Here is a 26,127-nt window from a genome sequence, read left to right on the forward strand (position 1 = left end):
ACAAGGCCCTATCTTGTTCAATGCAGTATAAGATATATGGCTTGCTGAAGGCTAGCATTCCAGTGGTATTTTTAAACTCACTCAGTGTGAGCGATCTCCTTGTTTAGACTCTGCAGTTTGATATTATTCAAAGGTTGGGCTGAGTGGGGGAGGTGAGGGGGGCTGGGAAATGTACCAATTTCTGAAATTCAGTTGTTCTCCTTCCAACACACATTAGGCCATTTCTTATTCACCAGAAGAGATAGGTCAGGTGGATTTCTTGGAAACACGTTAATGTATTGATGAGTCACTCTTATCCTTCAATGCGTGCCCTATCTCCCTACAAAAACATGTTACTATTTAAAACCAAGGAGTATCTTCACACTTACAATGGACGAGTAAAACATAGCCCTAGAAGAAGCGGGTTCTGAAATCGGTGGTGAATGCAACATGTATGTGAAGGTGATGGGCTCGTCAGATAAAATACAGGATGCCCAGTTAAATCTGAATTTCAGATAAACAAATATTTTTTTAGTATAAAAGTGTGTGCCATGCAATAACTGGGCATCCTATATTTTTAGTTGCTAAATGTGATAACACTGGTAGGGGTTAGGGAAGAAAGGGGCCAGCCTGGAGCAGAAGGTAATTATTGGAGAAAAATAAGAATTTGTTATAGGTCTAGGAGGGGTGCTTGTTATAAAAGAGTTACCCACCAGAAATTGGGAACCCCAGTTTCCTGTTCTGGCTAAAGTCAGAGTGCAAGGCGGGGCAGGCAGAACAACTTACATGCCAATGTTTGGAGGAGTTTAAAACCAGTGCTTCTTGAGGGAGTACTGGAGGCTGACAGAACTGTCTGCATCCTGATTATGTCGATGGTTACACAAATCTACAACGTGTTAAAATTCAGAGAAGTAAGGGCGCCTGGGTGGCTCAGTCAGTTAAGCATCTGACTCTTGATTTCCACTCAGGTCAGGATCTCAGGGTCATGAGATTAGACTCTGCGCTGTTTGTGGAGCCTGCTTAAGATTCTCTCCTCTCCCTCTGCCCCTCCCCCTTCAAAAAAATTCAGAGAAGTATACATCAAAAAGGTCACATGTGCTCTGTTAATTTTCTTTTAAAGAGGGCTGTCAGTTGTTACGTCTTACAGAGAATTCACAAGTTCATCCAGCAAGCTGCATAAGGAACTGATTTAGGTAGCAGTCCTGACTCTAACCCGAGACTAAGGTTCTCTTACAGGGTCCCCATCCCCGAGGGCCCTTGGAGGCTTTCTGACAGGCCCACCCACCAATCTGCCCAACATGCCTAAACATATCTGCATCTCACTTAGCTTTAAGCTGTAACACTACCACCCTGTCACCTCCTGGCAATTAAATAAAATATGCTGTGAAAGGCAGAAGTAGAAAGCTGGTGGCCTGGGGGCGGGGGGGGGGAGTTGGCGGCGGGGGGATTGGGATGGGAAATGAATCCAGCCCACACTGTGTTAAAATCTCATTATGTTTGGTTTGGCCCACACAGTGTTTAAATCGTTGTGAACATTTAAACATCAACAGACTCCCTTCAAAAGCTGGATTTCCAGGTTCTCTTGAAAAAGCAGAAGATCCTGGGCGTGTGCTCCCACAAAGTACCAGTCAGCTAGGGTTGTGTGCTGTCTGCCCCCGAGGAGCCCACCCTCTCTGGGTCACCACAATCTCAAGAGCTCAGCCATTGTGTCAACCTGGCAATCCATACACATCTGGGTTTTTAACACCAGGCATGCAGCCGGGTGTCTGGCACAGGGGAAGCTCTCAGGAACTGGGAGACCCCTCCTCCCTCCCCCTAAAAAAAACAATGGGATGAAGTTGCCATAGTTTACTTGTGTTTTTTTTTTTTTTTAAGATTTTATTTATTTGACAGAGAGAGTCACAGTGAGAGAGGGAACACGAGCAGGGGGAGAGGGAGAGGGAGAAGCAGGCCTCCCGCTGAGCAGGGAGCCCGATGCGGGGCTCAATCCCAGGACCCTGGGATCATGACCCGAGCCAAAGGCAGACGCCCAACCACTGAGCCACCCAGTTTACTTGTGTTTAGAGCCCTGGGGTGCCCTGTCTCCCTACGGGGGAGGTGTTCCACACCTGCCCCCCCCCCCCCTGCTAAGGCAGTTTCCTTCCGGCTTTTCTCGGTGGAGCCGAACTGAGGGCAGAGAGAGAGCTAGAACCATCCAGCAGCAGTAGGAGCGGACATGTCCAGACAGAGATGATGGTGGAAGGTGGCGGGGGGGGGGGGTAGCTGAGCAATTGAAATTACTTTCCGCTTCACCTTCTCTTTTCTGTGTTGGTCAGAGTGAGTACTTTCTCTTCCTTCTCCCCTCTCAGATACAATACTGATCAGGTATCTATCACTCTCACTCCAAAGTGAAAGGATGGAGGTGATCAGGCTGCTAGAGTCTAATTCCTTAGTAGTTGGTGGCATTAGAGAGTATATTCTAGCCTCTAGGCCCTGCTCTGCCTTTTGACTCATCCCCACCAGACGTATCCCACCAAATGTTAAATATCCTTCAGCTTCCGGGGCGCCTGGGTGGCTCACTCGCTAAGCGTCTGCCTTCGGCTCAGGTCATGATCCCAGGGTCCTGGGATCGAGCCCCGCATGGGGCTCCCTGCTCAGCGGGAAACCTGCTTCTCCCTCTCCCACTCCCCCTGCTTGTGTTCCCTCTCTCGCTGTCTCTCTCTGTCAAATAAATAAATTTAAAAATCTTAAAAAATATATCCTTCAGCTCCCATTGCGAGTTTTATTTGATGAATAGCACTACGTGTTGAACACATATGCTCAGACTTTACTATTCATGAACAAGGCTGCCTGTATAGCATCTGGTAAAGAAAAATGGGGCCCTCAGAGGCTCGTCACTATCCCACAGGGTGTTTTCATTAGCCTGGATAAGCAGTGTTTCCTTCCAGGGTCACTCATGTTAGCTTCAAGCTTTTCAGATTTTTTTTAACTGATCTTTTTTTCCAGCTTTATTGAAGTATGATTGACAAGTAAGAATCATATATATTTACAGTGTACATGATGTTTTGATATACATATATACTGTGAAATGATTATCACGATCAACGTAATTAATATATCCACCACCTCACATAGTTGCCATTTGTGTGTGTGATGATAACACATGAGATCTACTCTCTTAGCAAATTTCCAGGATATAACACATTATTATGAACCTTAGTCATCATGTTATACATTAGGTCTTCTGAACTTACTCATCTTCTAACTTAAAGTTGTACTCTTGATTAATATCCTCCCTTTGCCCCCACCTCCCAGCCCCTAGTAAAAGCCATTCCACTCTGTATTACTATAAGTTTGACTTTTTTTTTTTTTTAGATTTCACGTATAAGTGAGATCACACAGTATTTGTCTTTCTGTATCTGGCTTATTTCGTGTAGCATAATGCCTTTATGGTCCATCCATGCTGTCACAAATGGCAGAACTTCCTTTTTTAAGGCTGAATAATATGCCATTATAATCTATACCATATTTTATCCATTCATCTGACAATGGACACAGGTTTTTCCATGTCTTGGCTATTGTAGATAATGCTGCAATGAATATAGAGGTGCAGATATCTCCTCAAAGTAGTGATTTTATTTCCTCTGGATCTACACCCAAGAGCTAGATTAGATTGCTGGACCACCTGGCAGATCTATTTTTAATTTCTTGAGGAACTGCTCTACTCTTTTCAGCTTTTCAGGTCATACATGCCTCACAGTCCCACTGGAACAAGGAATCTTTTGTACCACTTCCCACCCCATTAGAAGCGGCAGGTATTATCAGCCCAAGTTGGCAAATCAGGCCATAGAAACTCAGTGTTTGAGACCAACCAGAAGCCCCAGAGAAGCCTCCATGCCTCCCGGCCAAGAGGCACCTCTTCTAGATCCCAGCCTCTCTCTCACATCACAGACAGGACACGCATACTCTCAGAGCTGCCCAAATCCTAGAGCCCTGTGTGCTATTCACTGGCCTCAAAGTTGTCATCATTGTTGCTCAAACTCAGAGAAAGAAGATCCCCTGCTTACTACTAAAGGGGTTAAGTTTTCAAGCATATGTTTTTCTCTTAAGAATAACATTTTTTTATAACCCTCAAAGTTTTAAGTTTCAGCTCTGAATTTAAAAATAAAGTGAATACTCAGATGACTGGTTATAATTTAGAAGGGGGGGAATCCCACCCACCTAGATTAGTAAGTAAACCAGTATAATTCAGCAAAAAAGTAGAGGCAGGTTTTACAACTGCCCTGAAGACATTTCCTAGGGCACAGACTGTGAAGAGCCTAGTATCCCGCAAGGTAATGAACTCAGCTGCGGGGCGGGGGATGATGGGCAGGAAGATGCGTCCTGAGGTCTGACCCACAGCTTTTTCATCTATAAGTAGGGCTTTTATCTTGGGAATGCATATGGCTTTTCTTTCCCCTTCCATCTTATGCAAGGGAAAGGTACAAGGTTCCCTAGTCCCATCTTCTGGCTAAGCTCTGTGATGCAACAGAAGCTAGGGTCAAAGACTAACCCCAAAGCATTTTTTATATACGTTCAAGCATTATGTAAAATAGGCTATAGGTTGTCTCTAACTGTCTGTCTTTCTCCCTCTCTCATGAATGTAGTAATCTCCTTTTGAAGATTTTAATCCAACAAAAAACGAAGGGAAAAAACTGACATAAGAATTAACCAAGGGCACATGTAGCTCCAACACATACCACCCCACACAAACCTCTGCTTCTGCTGGCATTTCCTGTCAGAAATAGGTCTCAGCTGTGCAGTATTCTCCCAAACCCACAGCACTCATGTGCAAACATTCCACTGCAAAGTATCCCGCGCTGGGCGGCCATCACCCACAATCCGTCCATGTTCTCTTGGGCCTCGTCCTGTACAGTGCGGCCTCTGTGCATTGTGTTTTAGGACAGAGAAGAGTCTGGGTGAGGCTGAATCCTTCTGCACATGAAGGGTTGGTTCAGACAATGGATGCTACAAGTAAGGGTGATTGGAAGCTTGTATGACATCTTTGCGAGAATAAACTTCTCTTTGATATGCCAGTGACAAGCTATGCCTGTGTGCACACAGACTGGCTTAGAAGGATCATTAACCATCATCGAGTAAATGAGCCTCAGTTGCGGCTCATCCTGGCATCCTACTAGAATTGCCACGTGAGAAGCAGCTGCATCACAAATCCCGCATGGGGGTTGGAGGGGCTGCCACCAGGCTTGATTGCCTGCTAGGCTATGGGACTTCTCCATCTACAGCGCTGTAATAGGTACCATGCACCTCTCAAAGGCCTCCTACTGTACAGTTGTATATATACCCTACTGCATGACTTCTTGTCTCACAGAGGTGTCCCCTATGTGAATTTTGTGGCCTATAGTTTTAATCAGCCAGTCCCACACATACCCTTCAAACAGGTGTCTTCAAGTGACCAAGAGACAGAAATTTCACTATATTTAAATCAATTAAAACAACTACCCAAACAGAGACCTCTTCTTGATCAGCCTCTTGATGTGAGAGGAACACACTACATCACTTTCAAACTGAGCTTTGTTTAGGCTCCCACAGATTGAGACTGAATTTGGTCTTTTATTCTCCTTTGCCTCTTGAAGATATCCACACCACACAAACTCCTGGACATGTCACAATGGGTACGTGGCACTGATGAAGACCCAGGCCACCATCATCCTTTCCCATTAATCTTCTATCCCTTTGCCAGGGGTTCTCCACTTGTGTTTCCCAGAATAGCAGCTGCAGCTGGGGACAGCATATCCCGGGAACTTAGAAATGCAAGTTCTCAGACCCCACCCCAGACCTACAGAATTAAACACCCTGTGAGTGGGGTCCAGCAACCTGTGTTTTAAGGAGCTTTTGGGTGATCCTAATGCATTAAAGTTTGAGAATCACCATTCTACACCTTGCCTGGCAAAATGTCTGTGCCCAATGGCAGTTGCCACGATTACCAGAAGTCCTAAGCCCTGCTAGGTCTCCCTACATTGTTTATTATGTGAGGCTGGTAATAAACTGATATCATATAAACACCCTGGGTGATTTATATGAGAGGCTCAGATTTGTATACCTTGTTCCTAAAGATTCTCCTAGAACAGGAATTTCCCACCTCAAGGTACTGATTGCCTAAAATTTTTCTGTTAATTTTGAGAGAGTAATCACCCACCAAGGTGTGAATAGTCCTGGTTACAAAAGTGTCAGTGATTACCAAAAGCTCACTTAATATAAAAAGACACAGCAAATGCGCACTGTTTTTCCAACAATCCAAACATTTGGACACCAAACTCACAAAGCCCTGGTGAAAATACACCCTGATTTTGTAACATTATGAAACACCTACAGGGTGCTGGACGTACTACTTCACAATATCCTTACGAAACCCAAATAAGTCCATGCATAAGAAAAGCACATCGTAAAGTTCAAAGCTCTACGTACATCTGGAGGTCACAAAAGGTTGACCTGTTAACCCAAAGGAATTTTGTTGTGTCCACAAATTTTTTTTTAAAAGTTTTGAAACTAGTTCTTTCTTAAATGGGAGACCTCACATTTTGAAAAAGCAGATATCTTACTTCTCTAGAAGATGAGTGGATGTGACAACATAGAACTCACATCCTCACGTGGTATAAATTCACTGGATTCTAACTGAGAAGTGGCATCTGCTCTCCAGGTCCTCACTGCTGCCCCTCAGCCTCGATGTTACATGTTGGCCCCTGGAGCCTTTAAATATGCAACTCCTATCCACTATAAATAATCCTTTTCCCTGTTATTATTAGTATCTGTTATTAGAAATGCTCATGTAGCTACTATGTTCATCTGAAATTTCCAAGCTTGGCAAAAATGTTGAAGCTAATAGAATTCATCTTCCATTATTTGTGTCCATTTTCTGTTTAAAGATCCATGAGTTATGATTCCTTGATTCACTTATAACTAGAGAACTTTGGCTGAGTCTTTTCTGCGTCCTTGTTCTGAGTATGTTCCATGAAGTTTCTCAAATAACTTTCACAACAATTCCATGAGATAGGTATCATCATTATCCCCATCTTACTGATAAGGAAAACGAGGGACAGTGAGGTCATACAGATACTAAGAGAAAAGTCAGGACTTGAGCCAAGGCTTTCGGACCCCAGAAGCCTCACTTGTAACTCGCCAGTCCGTGTGAGGCACACCAGCCCAGGGGACCACTGTCTCCCTGCATCAGTGCCCATTTGCTGTCTCCATCAATGTCACACCACATGATGACGGATGTCACACCACATAATGATTATTGTCAAGCAAGTTGAACATTCCCAAAAGGGATCAGTGATGAAATGCGGGTAGTTCAAAGGACCAACAGCAGGGGTCCCAAAAGTGTTGGGCAGCCCAGAAGAAATACAGAAGCACCAGCACTGAGCCCTGATTTCCCTTAAATATTGACAAATCATAACCCACAAGCCCCCTGCTTGGCTTTTTTTATGATGACTTTTTAATGATGACTGCTATTCTTTCTCAGGGCCCTTGCCAGAGCAGCTGCTCTTTGTCCCAACAGGCTAAAGCCTGAAATACTCAGAGGTCCAAATAAGTGGCCAGGGAGGTGTATGACCCTTGCACAGGTTTGTGTAAGGTCTGCCCGGGCACTCTCAGACCTGGCAATGACCCTAAATGAGCCCACGGTGGCACCTATCTCCTGGGTGGCCCTGCAGACTCAGCTGGGGTGAACACTTCCTCAGAACCAATATCCTGAACAAACCATCATCTAGGCCTTAACAGGAAATTTTAGAAGCAGGGTATCACCCACATCTCTGAGATGGAGGAAGATCGCAATGAGTGGCCAGGATCTTCGATTCTTCCTTCCTTTGCCAGCTACCTGCCAACGACACAAGTTCACAAGGGACATGTACGGGGATGGTCCCTTCAAGAATCAGGTTTTTGTTTTTGTTTTTGTTTTACTGTAGGGTTTGGGGTTTGGGTCTCTAAATCCTCTGAGGGGTCCCTGACTTGGGAAGCTGGACTGGGCTAGATCACGTGGAAATTGCAGCCAGGACTTTTGCCCAGGCTATGCAGACCAACCTAAGTGGCCTGGATTAAACGCAGGCTGATTGGCACCCCAGCCCCTGGTCCCATATTCTAACCCATATTCTAACAGGATAGGGCCTGTATTCAAGGCCCTATCAACTCAAGGCAAGAAGAAGCAGTGAGACATGAATCCAAGGAAATGCCAAAAGTGTTTCTTTGCAAGTGCACACTGAGCCAGCCTAAGCCACCCACCCACATCCAGGACTTCTTGGGACATAGAATGCGATCAGGTTGGAGCCACAGACCCACTAACTGTGGGAGAGTTTCAAGATGGAGCAGAGGCCAAAGTGAGATCCCCAAAGGGGCAGGTTTCATGCAGGCACATCCAGGCCCACATATCCACAAGCTCATCCCTCTCCTCCTGACCCTAGGACTCTAGCTCAGGAGGATCCTTGTGGCAGCTCCCAGTCTTATCAGGGTACCCCCTCCAAACTAGATGTGCCACTAATACAAGGGATCGGGAGTCAGGAGAGACTGGACTTAATACAACTCATCCACAGCTCACTTTGTGAGCTTGGATATCTCTATATCCTCAACTGTGAAGTGAAGATACTGAGGCCTGCCCCACACAGCTCAGAATTAAGGTAACCTACGCAGGTGTCTGTACATTGTAAGCTGGCGTACAGATGCAAAAGATCATTTTTATTATTCCACAGAGTGGGTTCTTATTAAATGACAAAATTCTCTAGAAAGCATGTGTAGGTTGGGTTGACCTTCCATATTTGTGAACATGCTCATGCTGGTTCCTGGTAGAGGCCGAAGCCTTGTCCACATGGCTCTGCGGGCTTTGACACACACTGACCTCTGCAACATGTACTTATCTTCCCACATGCCCAAGGAAGACCTTCTTCCTCTCGGACGTACAGACATAACAACATCCTCTCCCAAAGCTGATTTCCATTGAGACACCATAGCTTCTTTCCCATGGGAGTGTTACTCATTCAGTTAGAAAATACATCAGATATTTCCATGCACTGAAACCCAGCTTGGAAGACTCTCAAAAGAATGTGGGCCTCCTGGTTTGTCTTGGCCTTTCCCAGTGCTACTGAATCAGCCTGCTTCTCCCTTGTTGGCTCCCACTGAGGCTGTTGCACAGTGTGCTCATAGGAAAACCAGAAGATTGCCACCATCTTGGGAGTAGCAATTCGGGGCAGTAGTCAATATAGGGGCTCCAGTGCCCTGAAGCGTGGGTTCAAATTCTGGCTCTGACACTATCTGTTAATGTTGGGCTCTTTATCTATAAAATGTGGATAATACAGTAGTTCCTGCCTCATCAGTTTATTAGTATTAAAGGACATAATGTGTGTTAAAATGCACTTGAGTCTTATTACCGAGTTTGTGCCTTTAGCTACTGACTGAACTTCTTCATGCTTTTGGCTTTTCCTTTCTCATATTAACTGTTCCAAATAAATAATAATAAAACTAATGATAAACAAATAAATGCCTTCTGCTAATTAGGAAGGTTATTATGTTACATATGATTTTACCCAGTCTTCAGGACTTGCTCCAGTGCCTCCTCTTTGGGGAATGTTCCACAACTCCTTGAGGTTGGTTTACCTGCTCCACGGGAGTGCTCATTTGCATAAGTACTCCTGGCACTGTACAGTAATGGTTCATGTGTGTTTCTCCTTTCGATTATTAAAAACTTAAGGTTAAAAAAAAGCAGATCACACAGTGCCTTGCTGAATAGATAATGTTCAATAAATGGCAATTGTAGTATTATTCCTTGGAATTATTATTCACATTCATTCTGCTACAGAAGCATTTTGCTATCTTCTGAAATTACCACTTTGGGAGTGTCCCTACAGGTGAAGGAGAGCCTGGGAGTAGAGAAAGTTGTCAAAGATGGACTTGCTCTTCTTTTGGCAAGAGGTAGGATGAGATCCATCTTTTCTCATTGATCAGGCTCTGGATTCAACTGGAAGATTCAATTAAAGTACCACAGTTTCTGAGTATTTCATTCCCTTGGGGGTAAAAAAAAAAAAAATCCCAGATGACCATGTGACCAATGGGTCACAGGACATCTGTGCTTTCAGGACATAAGTATGTAAAAGGTAGTATCTTCCCTGTGATGGTTGAAACGTGGGGACACTGACTTTTTGGTGTTGATAGTACCTTCCCAAAGGAGGCACGGTGTAAGTACCTGCTGAACGAATGGATGGATGAATCCTCAGGTGACAGCCCTGCACCTGTGTCTGAAGCAGCTGGAGGAACTGATGCTGGACACAGCCCTGACCTTCAGTCAGAATTAAAGAGAAAAATGTAAAAGGCTGTTCCCAGACTCTGTACTTCAAAGGTGTTGCCTCTAAGCCTCACAGGACAAGGCAGTGCTATGGACAGAAATCGGGGACTTGGGGACTCTGTCTCCATACCATCTAATGACAACCACATGCCAGGTACTTCATCTGTATCAGAGCTAACCCTTACAAGGAGCCCATAGGTAGAATGCGTGAGCTCATTGTACAGATGAAGGAACAGCAGTCCAGACTAAAGACTGCTCACAACCCCACAGACGAGAGTCCTTGTCTATCTGCTCCACCTCTTAGAGAGGAGCCCAAGTTGGCGAAGAGGTAAGGACTTGTTCTCTTCCTCTTTCACATTTCCAGACCTACTGCAGGAGTGCTAGGCTCTGGAGGCAGGCTTGGGGGCTTCCTCCTGATGGTCCCCTGAGAACTGTAGGAGGGCGGAAGAGAGAGGCAGGGTTTGCCAAATCTGGAGAGTGTGCAGTAGGCCAAAGCATAGCATAGAACTATTTAGTGATATGGTTGCAAGACCCGCTGATCTCTCTCAGTTCTTAAGTCAGTCTCTCTCTCCCTCTCTCTCTCTCACACACACACACACATACACACACACACTGTTAGTGTATCCAAACAAATAACCAACACGTATGTTAATGGAGGCGGATATGTTCATGAGACTCATCAACACCTTCCTGGGTCCAGGACAAACTCAATTCCACAGCTGAACAGGCACAAGTGTTTGTGTTTAGACTTGTCATACACTCAAGAGAATTCTAAAAGATTGGCTCAATCTTTCTTGAAAATCCACTTGGCCCCTGCTGGGGTTACCCAAGCCCCTTTGGAAAGGGGTGGTCCCAGTGTTAGCAGCTACTGGCTCCCCGTTCAGAGAGCAAGTCCTTTCACAAGGCTCAGCTGTTCCTCAGGCATCCAGGAAAGCTGCTCGCACAAAGGCAGAAAACATGACAACTGTTGGAAACCCTCACACAGCCTATGGGAGCAACTGAAGGTTCTCTGGAGCAGCCCCATTACTCAGTTTCTATAAAACACCCACCGGCTACATGGCACCAATAACTGAATATCTCCATTCTCATCAAGTCCATGACGCACAGGCCACACTGCCTTGCCACTAGCTTTAGAAACCATAAACAACTTCATTAACCATCCAAATGCACATGCACAGAGGGAAAGGGAAAAGAGAAAAAAACAAACAAACAAACCCCAGCTTTCCTGAGTTCTGAAGGACCAAGTTCAAAGATTGCCCAACGGGCAAAAAACAAAAAAAACAAAAAAAACAAAAAAAACCAAAAAAACCCGTAGCATTTCAACACTGCCAACTAATGTCCCTCTCACTTCAGTGGTCAAGTCTCCAAAACATTTACAATTTGAAGACGTTGGTAGAGAGGATCTCAGTGCCCTGGGAACCATATCAAATGATTCGTTTAAAAAGAAGGGCCTGTATGCATTTTCCCCATGAAGAATCTGTCCAAAGGATTTTGAAAACACTTTAATATACTTTGCTTCCAAAACATTACACACTATTTCTCTGACAAATTTATATGTGTTTCCAGAGAACTCCTGGACAAAAAAAGGTACTTAGGTAGAAGAACGTCTGGAGCTTCTTTTATGCCAATATGTGAACAGACTTTCTCTTTTAATTGTTATTATTTCATATAGCAGCAGTAACCATTCCCTCATCTGCAAAGGAAATATATAATCCAGCTGTGATGGCTCCAGTAAAAATACCACATCTGTGGATCATTGACAACACTGTGGCAAGATTGCTCAAATCTACACAGTCCCAGAAAGTTCTCTTTTTTACTCAAGATGCACAAGGGTACACTTTTCTCAAAGTGCATGTAAACTTTGCCAAAACTGGTTGCTCCTTTGTATCCTGATAATAGGTTTCAGATTGTCCACCCCCAGAAGAAGGATGCTCTCTTGGAATATTATGCCCAGGACCCAGTCTTTAGAAGAAGTCCCCAGACCCCACCAGAATGGAGGCTTGTGCCAATGTCCTTGTCAATATCAAAGAGCACAGAGAAAATGAACACCCCGGGTTTCAGGACTGCGGGGTTCGCCGTGGAGCTGACTGCTGGTTTCCCACTTAGGAGACCGAACAGCTTCCGCAGGAAGGGTGGCAGCCACTGTTCTGGTCGCTGTTCTCTCCCTTCTCCAGTGGATGCAGTCAGAATAGGACCGATCACTGGGTGATAATATTCCAAGAATCGCCCCACCCCCACCCCCATGCGTCTGGTCTTTTCCCAAAGCCCAGTAGCAAGCATCTTATTTCTAAGCCAATCTTCCACATTCAAATCCCCAGCCCAAAGCGCGCCCTGGGGGTTTCTATCCACAGACGTATAAAAGAAAAAGCGCGTAGCTGAGCCTTGACCGACTTTTATCCCCCAAACACATGCCCTGCGGCTACTGTGCTGGAATGTCGATGGCCCCGAAACACTCGGGGTCCCCTTCCATCCCAGACAATAGAGCAAGAAAATAAAATGAAAGTGGACTTACTGCTATGGCTTGCAGCCTTTCCTTGTGCAACTCCGCCTCTGCCATCCTGGAGAAGGGCACACAGGGAGGGGAGAAAAAGAAAGAAAAACAAGACACACGCTGTAGTCACCCAAGGAAATGGATGGGCACCCCGGGGGGCTGCGCTAGAAGCCCGGGGGAGAGCCGAGGGGCGGCCGGGGATCCGCTGGGGGAGGAGGGGCGGGTGGCGGGCAGAGCTGTGCTCACGGCTGGCTCACCGCGGTTCAGCCTCCGGCCCCCGCCCGCCCGGCCGCCTGGATGCGCCCCGGCGCCGCCGCTAACTGCAGCTCCGGGCCGCGGCCGGCCGCGCCAGTCGGGGACGCGGGCCACCGGCAGCCGCCGGGAGGGCACGCCCGCCCCGCGCGGGTCCTCCGCCCTGACGTCTCGCCGCCTCGCTCCGCCCCTGGGGTGTGGGGGGACCTGCGGCCACCGCCCCCCGTGGCTCTAGGCTGGCAGGAGACGCCGGGCTGTCGCCGCGGGGGAGGTGGGGACCCCAAGGCGCCGATGGGGAGGGCGCGTGCGGGTGGGCACCTGGGGCGCGGGCGCACGGCGAGCGGCTAGAGCGCACGGCTGGCTCCGGGGTGGACGCGCGCTCTCTGGAGTCTGAGCAGGGCAAGGTGGCGCCAGTGCCAGCCAGCAGAGGGGCCTCTGGCAGAAAGCGGGCCCCAAGCACGTGCTCTGACGTGCGGGCTGTGGCCACCGAGTGTTCAGGCCGCCTTCTAGCGCGGGCCAGATGCTTGGGCTCCACGTGGGGACATTTCCAGTAGGGAAGGGCTGCCTCGCCCACATGCCTTAGATGGCAGTGTCCTCAAAGGTCAAGTGGGCCGAGGGCAGGGTATAGCTCAACACAGACCACCTCTCTGTGAGGCCAAATGTGGCTTAGAAAGACAGCGGAGAGTCTGTAGTCTCTGGCGCTCAGCTAGGTGGGGCTTGACAAATCAGCTGTGAAAACGCCAGCAACTTGCTACCCACTCTGAACCTCAGTTTCCTCATCTGAAAAAATGGCGTGTTGTCAGTAATTAATGAGATAAAATATATAAAGGTGCTTTGTAAAGGGCAAACTGTTATTATCCTGTGACATTCCGGGTTGAAACTCTTTGAGAGGCTTTCTTTCTCTACACAGTCTCTGAAAGGAAAAGTAGGTACTGGGTCACTAAATGCTTCAGCTATTCCTCTAAATGGTACTAAAGTGCATCTTTTGTGACCGGCCCTGGGCTGAATGTGAGGGATGGATAAGACCAAGTCCAAAAAGGAAATAAATGCTAAATACAAACAAAATACCTCTTAACATTCAGGGGGGACCTGCTAGAATTCCAAACATTCACAAGTGAACTTTCCTCCATAAAATGAAGTAATAAACACTGAATAAAAACAAAAACCCAACCTGACTTCTTTAGGCCCTTGATGATTCTCTAAACGCAGGACTTGAAAGGCATTTTAAAAGGTATGCACATCGAATTTCCCCAAATCACCTCTTTTCCTGGGCAAATTCTTGCAATTCAACTAAATTGCTTTTTCAACTTTCCACAGATGTTTTACCTGTCACTTGATGATCAATTACTACTCTGCCCGAACGCTGAAGTCGTCACCAAAACAGTTCTGCTGATTGTTTTCTCTTCTTTTTCATAAGGGGTGTAGGTGGATGTATTTGTGTCATAAATCCAAGCCAATGCCAGATTCAGCGTCCCACTCCAAGATAGCCAGAACTCCTCCTCTCTGGCTAAGATCTATCACTTTCTTCAAACACTTCATTTTCTCCTCACTTCCAGCACCAGCTCCCACAGGTCAAGTCCTTTGCAGGGTGTTTGCTCACAAATAAACCAAGCTGTTATTGCTTCAGCAGAGTGACTGTGTGCCCAACAACAGAAGAGAATAACAAGATGAGAAAAGTGAGGCCCGTGAGGTTGAGAGCTTCAGCCAGAGTCATAAAGCTGAGATTTAAACTCGGGCCAGACTCTCCAGAGCCCATGCTCTTCACCACTCAGCACCAGGCTCAGCCAGTGATACAAAGGTAGCGCAGGCCCCTGTAATAAGCAAGCAATAAACAGCTAATGGTCCTCCCTTGCCCCTTCCTTAAAAAGGAATAGAGGAGCACAACAATGTAAATGGACTTAATGTCACCAAACTATACACTTAAAAGTTGTTTAAATGGTAAATTTTATGCCGTGTATATTTTACCACAAAAAAATTTTTTTGAAAGGAGTCATCGAATGGGAAAAGATATTTGCAAATGTCTTCTCAGATAAAAGGCTAGTATCCAAAATCTATTAAGAACTTGTCAAACTCAACACCCAAAGAACAAATAATCCAATCAAGAAACGGGCAGAAGACATGAACAGACATTTCTGCAAAGATGACATCCAAATGGCCAACAGGCACATGAAAAAGTGCTCAACATCGCTCGGCATCAGGGAAATCCAAATCAAAACCTCAATGACATACCACCTCCCACCAGTCAGAATGGCTAAAATCAACAAGTCAGGAAACAACAGATGTTGGCAGGGATGTGGAGAAGGGGGAACCCTCCTACACTGTTGGTGGGAATGTAAACTACTATAGCCACTCTGGAAAACAGGATGGAGTTTCCTCAAAAAGTTGAAAATAGAGCTACCCTATGACCCAGCAATTGCACTACTGGGTATTTACCCCAGAGATACAAATGTAGTGATCTGAAGGGGCACATGAACCCCAATGTTTATAGCAGCAATGTCCACAATAGCCAAACTATGGAAAGAGCCAAGATGTCCATCAACAGATGAATGGGTAAAGATGTGGTATATATATACAATGGAATATTATGCAACCATCAAAAAATGAAATCTTGCCATTTGCAATGACATGGATGGAACTAGAGGGTATTATGCTGAGCGAAATAAAAATCAGAGAAAGACAATTATCATATGATCTTACTGATATGAGGAATTTGAGAAATAAGACAGAGGATCGTAGGGGAAGGGAGGGAAAAATGTAACAAGATGAAACCAGAGAGGGTGACAAACCATAAGAGACTCTTAATCTCAGGAAACAAATTGAGGGTTACTGGAGTGGAGGGGGGAAGGAGAGATGGGGTGGCTGGGTGATGGACATTGGAAAGCAGATGTGCTATGGTGAGTGCTGTGAATTGTGTAAGACTGATGAATCACAGACCTATATCCCTGAAACAAATAATACATTATATGTTAAAAAAAAAAAAAAGAAATGGGCAGAAGACACGAACAGATATTTCTCCAAAGAAGACATACAAATGGCCAACAGACACATGAAAAAATGCTCAACATCACATGGCATCAGGGAAATACAAATCAAAACCACAATGAGATACCATCTCACACCTGTAAGGATGGCTAAAATTAACACCACCCTCAACAACAGGTGTTGGAGAGGATGTGGAGAAAGGGGAACCCTCTTACACTGTTGGTGGGAATGCAAACTGGTACAGCCACTCTGGAAAACAGTATGGAGGTTCCTCAAAAAGTTGAAAATAGAGCTATGCTGTGACCCAGCAACTGCACTACTAGGCATCTACCCCAAAGATCCAAAGGGGTATCTCCACCCCAATGTTTATAGCAACAATGTCCACAGTAGCCAAACTATGGAAAGAGCCCAGATGTCCATAAACAGATGAATAGATGTGGTATACATATACAATGGGTATATATACCACAAAGAAGATGGTGTGTGTGTGTGTATGTACACACACACACACACACACACACACACACACACTGGAATATTACTCAGCCATCAAAAATTGAAATCTTGCCATTTGCAATGACGTGGATAGAACTAGAGGGTATTGTGCTAAGCGAACTAAGTCACTCAGAGAAGGACAATTATCATATGATCTCACTCATATGTGGAATAAGAAACAAAACAGAGGATCATAAGGGAAGGGAGGGAAAATAAAGCAAGATGAAATCAGAGAGGGAGACAAACCATAAGAGACTCTTAATCATAGGAAACAAACTGAGGGTTGCTGGAGGGGGGTGGGGTGGGGGGATGGGGTAACTGGGTGATGGACATTAAGGAGGGCACTTGATGTAATGAGCACTGGGTATTATATAAGACTGATGAATCCCTGAACTCTACCTCTGAAACTAATAGTGCACTATATGTTAATTGAATTTAAATTTAAAAAAAGAGTAATCTTGGAAGGGAGATGGGGTGGGAGAAGAGCCCTGGCATCTATTGGAAATGATCAGTTGGAAAACTCTGAATCACAGCATGGAAGAATCAGGATTGGGGACACTATCTGGGTGTCATCTATTTTGAGGTTATAACAAAAGACATGAGAGGGCGCCTGGGTGGCTCAGTTGGTTAAGCGACTGCCTTCGGCTCAGGTCATGATCCTGGAGTCCTGGGATCGGGTCCCGCATCGGGCTCCCTGCTCGGCAGGGAGTCTGCTTCTCCCTCTGACCCTCTACCCTCTCATGCTGTCTCTCTATCTCATTCTCTCTCTCAAATAAATAAATAAAATCTTTAAAAAAAAAAAAAAAAGACATGAGAATGGTCAGATTGGGAAAACAGAACAAAAAGAAGAGAAAGCCCAGCAAAGGAGTCTAAGAAAGTATCATCTGAAAAGTAGAATGAAAAATCAGGAGGGATGTTTGTATCAAAAACCACAACAGGAGGAAAGGGATTTTCAAAAGGGTCAGATGCTTCTGAGAGATGAAAAAGGATACGGACTAAGAAGGAGTCACTGGCTTGGGCAGTCAGGAAGCCAGAGGTGACAATGGGAGAGCAGCGTGTGTGTGGAAAGTCAGCCTCGAAGTGATTACAGGGAGTTGAGAATGAATGAAAAGTGGAGGGAAAGCATCCATGAGTGTAGACCACTCCTTTCAGATCTTTGGATATGAAAGATGAAGGTGGGTTGGAGGAATGGGGAGGTAGTTTATGGGAAGCAACGTCAAGCTGAAGAGTCTTTAGGTCAGATAAGACTTGAAATGTTTCGGGAATGAAGAGAAATTTGGCATCAGGAAAGTGAGGCCAAAGAAATAGTCAAAAGGGAAGATAAGTATTAAGTCTCAGATTAGACCATGAGCACTGGTGGCCAATTTAGCCTTGGGAAGAAGAAGTTAAGCAGGGCAGGAGGATGGAATGGGTAGAGAAAAGAAGACATTCTGAGTTGAAGGAGAGACAGGTTAAGTGAGTACGCATCAGGTAGTCTCATTTTCCCACCTCAGGATCATTGGTTGAGACTGACGGGGTGGGGGTGAGGGACTTCAGAAAAACAGAAATAGTTTGTAAAGATGCTGTGGAAAATGGCAAAAATTAAGACATGGTTCCCACCCAGAAGTCTGCATCAAAATTTCTTGAAGCACATTTTCCTGAACACGTACAGAAATAAATTCCTATGGGGTGAGGTAGGGTTGGGAATGGGTTTAGAACCACTGTACTGAATTTACTAGGAATAGACAAAAGACTCATGACCAATAGTGTGTACTTCCTCAGTGCTTTTTAACCACCTGAGTCCCATGATACACAGTGGTTGTATGTTTAGTCAGCGTTGAGGATTGTCAAAGCAGATATGGCAAAAAGTCAAAGGAGAGAAGAGATTCAGAACACTGAACCCTGGGGCTTTGTCCAGGTGGAGGTGTAGCAGACTCTTTCATATTTTTTTTTGTCCAATTTGTGAACCCCTTTCCATCTTTGGGGAATGCCCATATTACAAACCATAGTGACAGTCAGAGCCACCTCTTATCATAGAAGCTGGGAAATGCCAGACACTTGCTCCCCTAGATCCCCTAGAAGCTACAATATGGCATGCAATCTGGGGTCAGTCAGGCACGAGCACCTGCCAGGGATCTTGAAGACAGCATCCAAAAATTCTTTCAGGCCGGTAGCTCACTTTTGGTTCTGCCCATTGTCCAAGCCTCCTTCTCTAGCCTTCTTGACTATTCTGTGAATACACTTTCAGTTCATGCCTTTTCTGCTCCTATCAACTAGAATCAATTTCTGTTGCTTGTGACCAAGAACGCTAAGTGAAACAGGAAGGCTTATAAAATGAATGGCTGATGCTTGCCAAAGAGCAGAGGGAAAACACTTTCTTCTCTTCCAGCCCTCCTCCCTTTAATTCTCTAAATTTTAGCACTTGAAAGTCATTGAATCCATTACAAACACAGACATTTTTAACACAAATTATGTCATTTCTTTCATAAACTTTTATTGTGTAGCTATTCTATACTAGACATTAGGCTATGGCTTGGTATTACAAAGAATTTGTAGTCTAGTGCTAATATTGGTTACTTTTTGCCCTCCAAACATTTACAGTCTGGAAAGATCTATTACAATGGTGCATAATGTGCGTAACAAATCACTAGTTCTTGCTGGGACATTAAATTGTGTTGCATAAGCACTACCCGTACTGTTTAATGGTTTTTCTGATAGATGCTGCATTGCAAAGCATTATATGGAGAGACTATGGAATGCTGGATTTGCAAAGTAGATGTTTTATTAATAAAAGTTTCAGAGTTTATTTTAGAGCATGAGTCTTTTGGGAACCACAGATGGTCACAGCCCACTCCCCTGTGGGGACAACAGGGCTCTGTAAACTGAGAGGGAAATGACTTGCCAAGACCCCTTGAGTGAGCAGAAGTTAAAGTCTTATTAAGCAGCAGCTAGGAGTGTGAAATTTCAGAGTAACCTGAAGCTTTCTCTTGACAAAAGTAATTTTAAAAGGAATGCCTGGGGCCTCCAAAATGTTTGTATTCATATGAGCTCTGTTTTGCCTTTTAGGGTCTTTTAGAATAAGTGGTCATTCAAAACATATGTGATGGCTCTGTACAGAATCAAAAGGAGGGGAAGAGTGGTTGGAGGCTTTTGGCTCCTTTGGTTGTGAACAATTTGGGAAAGTTGATGGGATTTCAAGTATGTGCTGTGCTTCCCTACGGGATTCAAATGATAGATCCGTGCAGCAAGTCTCCATGGGGCAAAAAAGAGAAGTTAGAAAACAGATCCAGCCAAGACTAGCTGGATGTCACTTAAGGTATCTATTGACTAGGCTCTCTACTTAGTAGCTTCAAAGTGAGCAGTTAGAAATCCATCCAGAAATGAACATTAGCATTTCACTTTGATGGTTTCCTTTCCTCTTGGTTAGCTTTGGCAATGTCAGCTGACTGATGACGTGCATTGTGAGAGGAAAGGAGAGGGTATGAGGAGAGTATATGGGAATTAGAGCAGGGTCGTTAGGGATCATTTTACATTTGCTTTTTTGATATTCAGATGTCAGTTCATAATGATCTCGTTACTGATAGAAGTTTTGGAAAAGTGCGATTAGGAAGGGGTAGGTGGGCATGATACAGAAAAAAGGCATGAGCCTCACCCACTGCACCACTTTGAATTCCTTTGGTCCACATTTTCCTCATCTTTAATGGGGGAGAATAACTCTAACCCCATAGGGATGTTGTGAGAAATCAGGATATCATGTATAAGATGCTCAAGAGTGGCCATAGTAGCTGTCCCAGAAATGGTAGGTCCTAACTGCTCAGCCTAATTATTGCTTCATTAAAAATGTCATAAACTGACCAACTGAGTGACTTGATTTTATCCACCCTTTTATGTAGGCTTTTTTTTTTTTTTAGAAAAAGAGAGTGAACTATTGTTATTCTTTAAATTCCTCACATTAGTAGATACTTCTCTTTTCTCATCTTTTAAAAGGGGGGATTCAGCTCTGTGTCATTTGTTGTCTAGAAATTTCATTACCAGACTCTCTTTCTAATGATTCATAGACACCTACAGTCTTATTTTTGGAGTGAGTCAATTTAATAATTATAAATAAGAAGGAATGAGAAGGGAATGCTCAAGAAGAGATGGATGAAGTGCTAGGAAAAGATGGAAAACAAGCTTGATTTAGGAATGTCTAGAGAGCTACATACCTACATATTAAATATGCTCCTTGGTGGAGTTGATTCTAGGTTGGGTATGAATTAGCTACAATGTGAAAAAATCTTTGGGAGGCCAATCTGGTTATGTAATGCCAATAGACACAATTGGGTCATTGGCTTCTCAGAGAGCTTAGGGGCCAATCTAGTTTGCCTTAGTACAATGACCACGATGTGCCCTGTCAGCTTGGAATCCCTGTTTGCAGTGTGGCCATAGACACTTTCATTGTTAGCCATGATTCCATAATGCTGTACACATTCTGCAAGTCAGCACTGCTGACAGGAGAGAGAGATGTCCTGTGGGGTTGGCAGGGAAGGGACAATGGCCCATCAGGTCAGTCCTGTGTGCCCTCTTGCTTGGACAATGAGTAATGAAATTGGGAAAGCCTAGCTTCAGCTCCTACCACCTTTGGATATTGAGCCCTTTGGAATATCTGGGGTCTCAATCCTGTGTACTCACCCCTTGCCCACCCTCCAAAGACTAGCAAATGTTACTAAATGTAACTCTACCAGATTGGGCCTCCTGGACAAGCTACCTTCTCCCAAAGCAGCTCAAGGTGCGTAAGACCAAGTGTCAATCTTAGCTCCTAATTCTAACTCTGCCACTTTTCTGCGTAACCTCAAACAAGTCACTTAACTGCTCTGAGCTGAGGCTTTCTGTTTATAAACTGGGAAAAGGGATAGCTAACTACCTCACAAGTTTCCTGTAAGGATTAAAGGAACTCATGAATGAGATAGTGTTCTGAGAAGTATAAATGCTCTGTGAGTGTGAAGGACAACACTGAAGGGGTGACTTCAAAGGCAAGGATTTAGGGACATAATGACAGGTCACCAGGGAAATGTTTGCAGGTCTGTGCAACATTCTGTAGTAGCCACTGGGCTCGGCTGAGTGGGAGAAAAGACTCTGCTAATACAGAAGACAAAAGAGGCTTCCAAGTTTCTGATGGGCTTCTAAGACAATCAATAAATGAAAATGACCAACAACACCTAGGGCTCTCTTTGACTTCTTCATGTTCCTCCATCCCTCAAGTGATTTCTGCTTTCTTTGGTCTGAAGACAAACAGCCCCACAGTCTGATCTACATATTAACTCGCTTCACTAAATGCAGAAAAAGGTGCAGGGCTCTGAGGATAAGATGGAAAAAACAGAAGAGAAGGAAACAGAAGAACTTGGATCTTTCATGCTGATGGTGTATGTGTCAAACCTATATTTGAAAGCTACTTGATCTGTGTTTACATGAATGTGCTCTCCTTTCTGCATTCATTCAGAGCTAAATTTATCCCACTAGAGGGGAAGGCATACTTGGGGAGGTGGAAGTGGGAAAAGAGCCCACACAGAGGTGGCTGCTTGCCTGGGGGCCAGGAGCCCTGGGGGAACTCCAGCAGAGGGAAGATGGCCCCTCTGGAAGCTCCAAGGACAGAGCCCGTGCTGACTTGACGAAGGGACAGGTTTTCAGGAGAGCAGATATGCCCTTCATTTCTGAGAAGGGTGCAAGCACCAACAAGACTTCAGATCTTGTGTGTCAGGAAAAGCAGCTACCTGACTCCCCTGAGCTCCCACATCTGGCCTAGCCCTTCAGGAAGTGGACACTCAGCGGCTCTCCAGGCTTCCCCAGTGAAAGCAGTGTCTGTCCCCAGGGGGAAAATTAGTGGGGAGGCCGGCAGGGCCACTTCCAATGCAAAGTTGAGCTTGCCTTCCGTTGTGGTGTCATTCCAGTGATTTTTCTCTCCTGGGACAGCTTTCTTGGGGTCAGGGATGGAGGCGAGTAGGGACATTGCATTCATGAGCTGTGTTGCATTAAGTACTGTGCACCCATAACCAAGGTAAGATTGTTTTGCCTGTGCTGGGACTCACTTGCCTCCTGTCAGTCCTTTATGATTTCTCTTCTTCCCACTCAACTACTATCTCTCCTCCTGTAATTCCTTACCTTTCACTCGCCCCTGAGTCAAGCCCTTGTGAGGTCATCTTTTGCAAGCAGACAAGTCATTGCAATCGAGATAGGTTTTCATATGACTCCAGAGTTCTCTGCTAGAAGTGAAGATTTCCCTATAGAACAGGCAGTCGGCTTCCATCTGAGACTCAGTCCCTTTCATCTGTGGAAACTTCCCCTTGTTAGGATGGGGGGGAGGCTCCACGGGTTCTGGGATGGTTCTCCTTTATTTGAGACTCAGCTAAGTCACCCCAGCATCTTGTTAAAGCTTTACCCTGCGTATAGCCTCTTCTATCCTCTACTCCTCCCCGGAGAACTTGACACCTTCTTCATCTGTTTGTCCCACTCCAAATTTGGTGCTTTCTCATACCATATGCTATGTCTGGAATGTAGCCTCCCCCTCGCTTTTCTAACTGTCCAAGTCTCCTCTTGTTAGCTCCACAGAGTTCCAGAAATCCCAGCCCCTCAGGGTATGTCTGGTGGTCACTTTGGGAAGGAAAATTGGTTACCCCTCCTAATTCCAAACCTAGTGTGTGACTTACAAAATGATTGCTTGACTTGTCACTCTTTCAGTTAACTTTAAAAATCATAGAGTCAGACCCTGAAGGAGCCCTTGGATTAATCAGCATCCCTCAGGCAGCCATGATGGCTGTTTGGATGTTTAAGTTGAGAGGAAGTGTGGGTTGGACAAACCTGGCCTGAAACCCCAATTCTACCACATAATGACCTTGAGAAATTTATTTGACATATTTGAGCTTATGTCACTTTATCTGTAGAATGGAAAAGATAATATTATCCACTTTATGAGATTACTGTGACAATCAAATGAGGTAATGTATCCAAAGCTCCTGGCATATTGTCGGTGGTCAGTGAAAACTCTTATTATTATGAGCACAATCGTATTTATTCATTGATATCTGTATCACTCTGGCTGTGTTTTATATAGATGTGCTTGTGTTCGAGTGAAGGCTCCTGAGTTGCTTGTTTGGCCCAGCACCTGGAACTATGGACTGAAGATTTGTGTCCCCCCAAAATTCATATGTGGAAACCCTAATGTCCAATGTGATGGAGATGGGGCCTTTGGGAAGTAATTAGGTCATAATGGTGGAGCCTTCATGATGGGATTAGTGTCCTTAGTAGAGGAGACACTAAAGATTTTGCTTTCCTCTCTCCCTCCACCATATGAGGACACAGGGAAAAGACAGCCATCTGCAAACCAGGGAGAGGTTCCTCACTAAGAACCCAAACTATCTGAACCCTGACCTTGGACTTCAGCCTCCAGAACTATAAGGAAAAAATGTTTGTTGTTTAAGCACCCTATATATGATAATATGTTATAGCAGCTCACAGCTGACCAAGACACTAGGTTGGCCTATATAGCCCTTCAGACTAGAGCAGCTTGTGAACGCTCTTGCTATCCAAGGTCTTTTGATGCTGTGCAAACTTTTTTGTGACATGTTGGCTTCGCCAAATTCTGCACATACCATGAGAGACTGAAGGAGACAAAAGCGCAAAGTGTTCTAAAGTGATTTATGTTACCCTCTTCAACAGTGATTCTAAGCTTTGCAGGAGGGCAGATGACAGAATCCTTTTGAGGATCTGGTAGGAGCCACGAACTGTTTTCCCAGGAAAATGTACATGCATACAACATTTTGCATACAACTTCTGAGCTTCCAGGAACCTCTTGAATTCTTCCCTGGATACTCTAAGAGTACCCATGGATATCTGGTTTAAAAAAAAAAAAATCTCTGCTCTGGAACCTAGAATATCAGAAAAATGGAGAGAGATAAGAGAGCAGATTTATCTCCAAGATCCAGGAAGCTCCCCTGGGTTATTAATACAAGAGTGTCGGAAGTCTGTGTAACACTGCTCAGCTTCCTTGCCCCCCTGACCTGGACAACAGCAGCCCAACCTACCCATTAGTGGCTCTGAGAGCTTCCTCCCTTTGTTCCAACTCACAGCTCTTGGCAGAGAAAAGGTACCAGGCCCATGAAACCCCTCCCTGCACATGAGGTACCTGTACTGTCTCTCTCCCAGCCCACAGCTTTCTCTGACCAATACCTATGCAGCCTTTAGTCCTTCTAGAGTGGCCTTCACCTGTCCTCCCCAGAAAAGATCTGTCTTGCATCTGTATACAGTAGGTAATCCTTCAATCTATTCTTGCCTCCCAGGATTAGCTGGAAACTGCTTTCTATCCTTGGTAGAAATAATAAAAACAAAACAAAAACAGATATCAGGACCTCACGCTGGAACAGAATAATAAAATAATCTGTCCACATCACCCTCAAACAGCATTAGGTTCCACCTCATTAGGCACCATGATGAACAGCCTGCAATATTCAAAATCCACTTTCCAAGGCTGGCCCCATTTTCCTGCTCCACCGCTGCAGAGTGAAGTCATTCGACTTCTGGTTTGGAGCTTCCAGCAAGAATTCAAGCTCGATCCAAAACCACTGGGCTCTCCAACTTCCAAGGAAAACAGACCGTCACTGAATTAAAGACACTGTTAGGTTGGTTAGCGCCAAAAGAAAAGGAGCAGCCTTTTCCTTACTCAGGGGGAAGTAGCCTTTCTGAGGCAGTTGAGGCAAAGCAGCAACCGAGAGTCAGATGTCAAGCCCCAGCACCCTGGAAAGCAAAGCCAATGATCCTGTCTTTTAGGATGGCTTCAGAGCAGCCTGAGATTTGCCCTCTGAGCAAGTAAGATCCTAAACTTCATAGTCCCATTATTTAAAAAACATTGTAACAGCCCTGGCCTGTAGAGGAAACATTTATTTGGTAAGAAGATGACCACTGTGGGGAAAAAAATGGGCACAGATACACTTTTGCCATTTTACCTTCACCTGGGTATAAACCAGTATTTTCCTGAGTTACAAGAAAGTAGAAACAAATTGATGTAAGTAAAAAGCTGAAAGTTTCCAAATGTCTTTCCACATTAAATAAAGGGTTGAATGGAGTATTGGAGAGAATAGTTTGAATTTAAGGGTAAAAGTTTGGTTTTTTAAATTTAATAAACGTTTACATGACGCTTCTTCTGTCCCCTGGATACCCTCTAAGGGCTTTGCAAACATTAATTGATGCAATCCTTGTAACAGCCCTATGTGGGTTGCAATATTACTATACCCATTTTACAGACAAAGACATGGAAACACGGAGAGCTTCCAGTCACACAGCCTTTAAGTGGCAAATGTAATAATATCAGGTAATGAGCTTGTGCTGTTGGAAGCTCATACCTGCGTGGGGCTAGTTGAATGCTGGGAAGATTTAACTGCATTATAAATAATATGCAATTGAAAGAGAAGAAGTAAAAGTGATTTCTTTCCTGTTGAGGTACTTGGAATATCATCCTCCAGAAGGGGTAAGACCTCAGATAACAACCATAAAAAGGACAATCAACTAAGCAAATTTCTTCCATCATGCCTCTCTTTCTTTTCCCACACCTCCCTCCCTCCCTTTTCCTTCCTTCCTTCCTTCCTTCCTTCCTTCCTTCCTTCCTTCCTTCCTTCCT

General features: G+C 44.8%; 1 protein-coding gene across 6 annotated transcripts in view; it reads right to left on the reverse strand.

Annotated features, from left to right (window-relative positions):
- The window catches only part of LOC112836697 (PALM2-AKAP2 fusion protein), a 280,648-nt gene that overhangs the window by 130,425 nt on the left and 124,096 nt on the right, over nucleotides 1-26,127 (reverse strand). For 3 of the 6 annotated variants that reach the window (XM_073876583.1, XM_073876585.1, XM_025888586.2), the window contains exon 1: nucleotides 12,795-13,020. In XM_073876583.1, coding sequence (XP_073732684.1) covers nucleotides 12,795-12,839 — 45 coding nt within the window. In that variant the 5' untranslated portion in view covers nucleotides 12,840-13,020. The other 3 variants (XM_073876582.1, XM_073876581.1, XM_073876580.1) reach the window with 3 other exon arrangements.

This window comes from Callorhinus ursinus, unplaced genomic scaffold (assembly GCF_003265705.2).
Source record: "Callorhinus ursinus isolate GAN/ISIS: 27379988/994484 unplaced genomic scaffold, GSC_fseal_2.0 scaffold24, whole genome shotgun sequence".
NCBI lineage: Eukaryota > Metazoa > Chordata > Mammalia > Carnivora > Otariidae > Callorhinus > Callorhinus ursinus.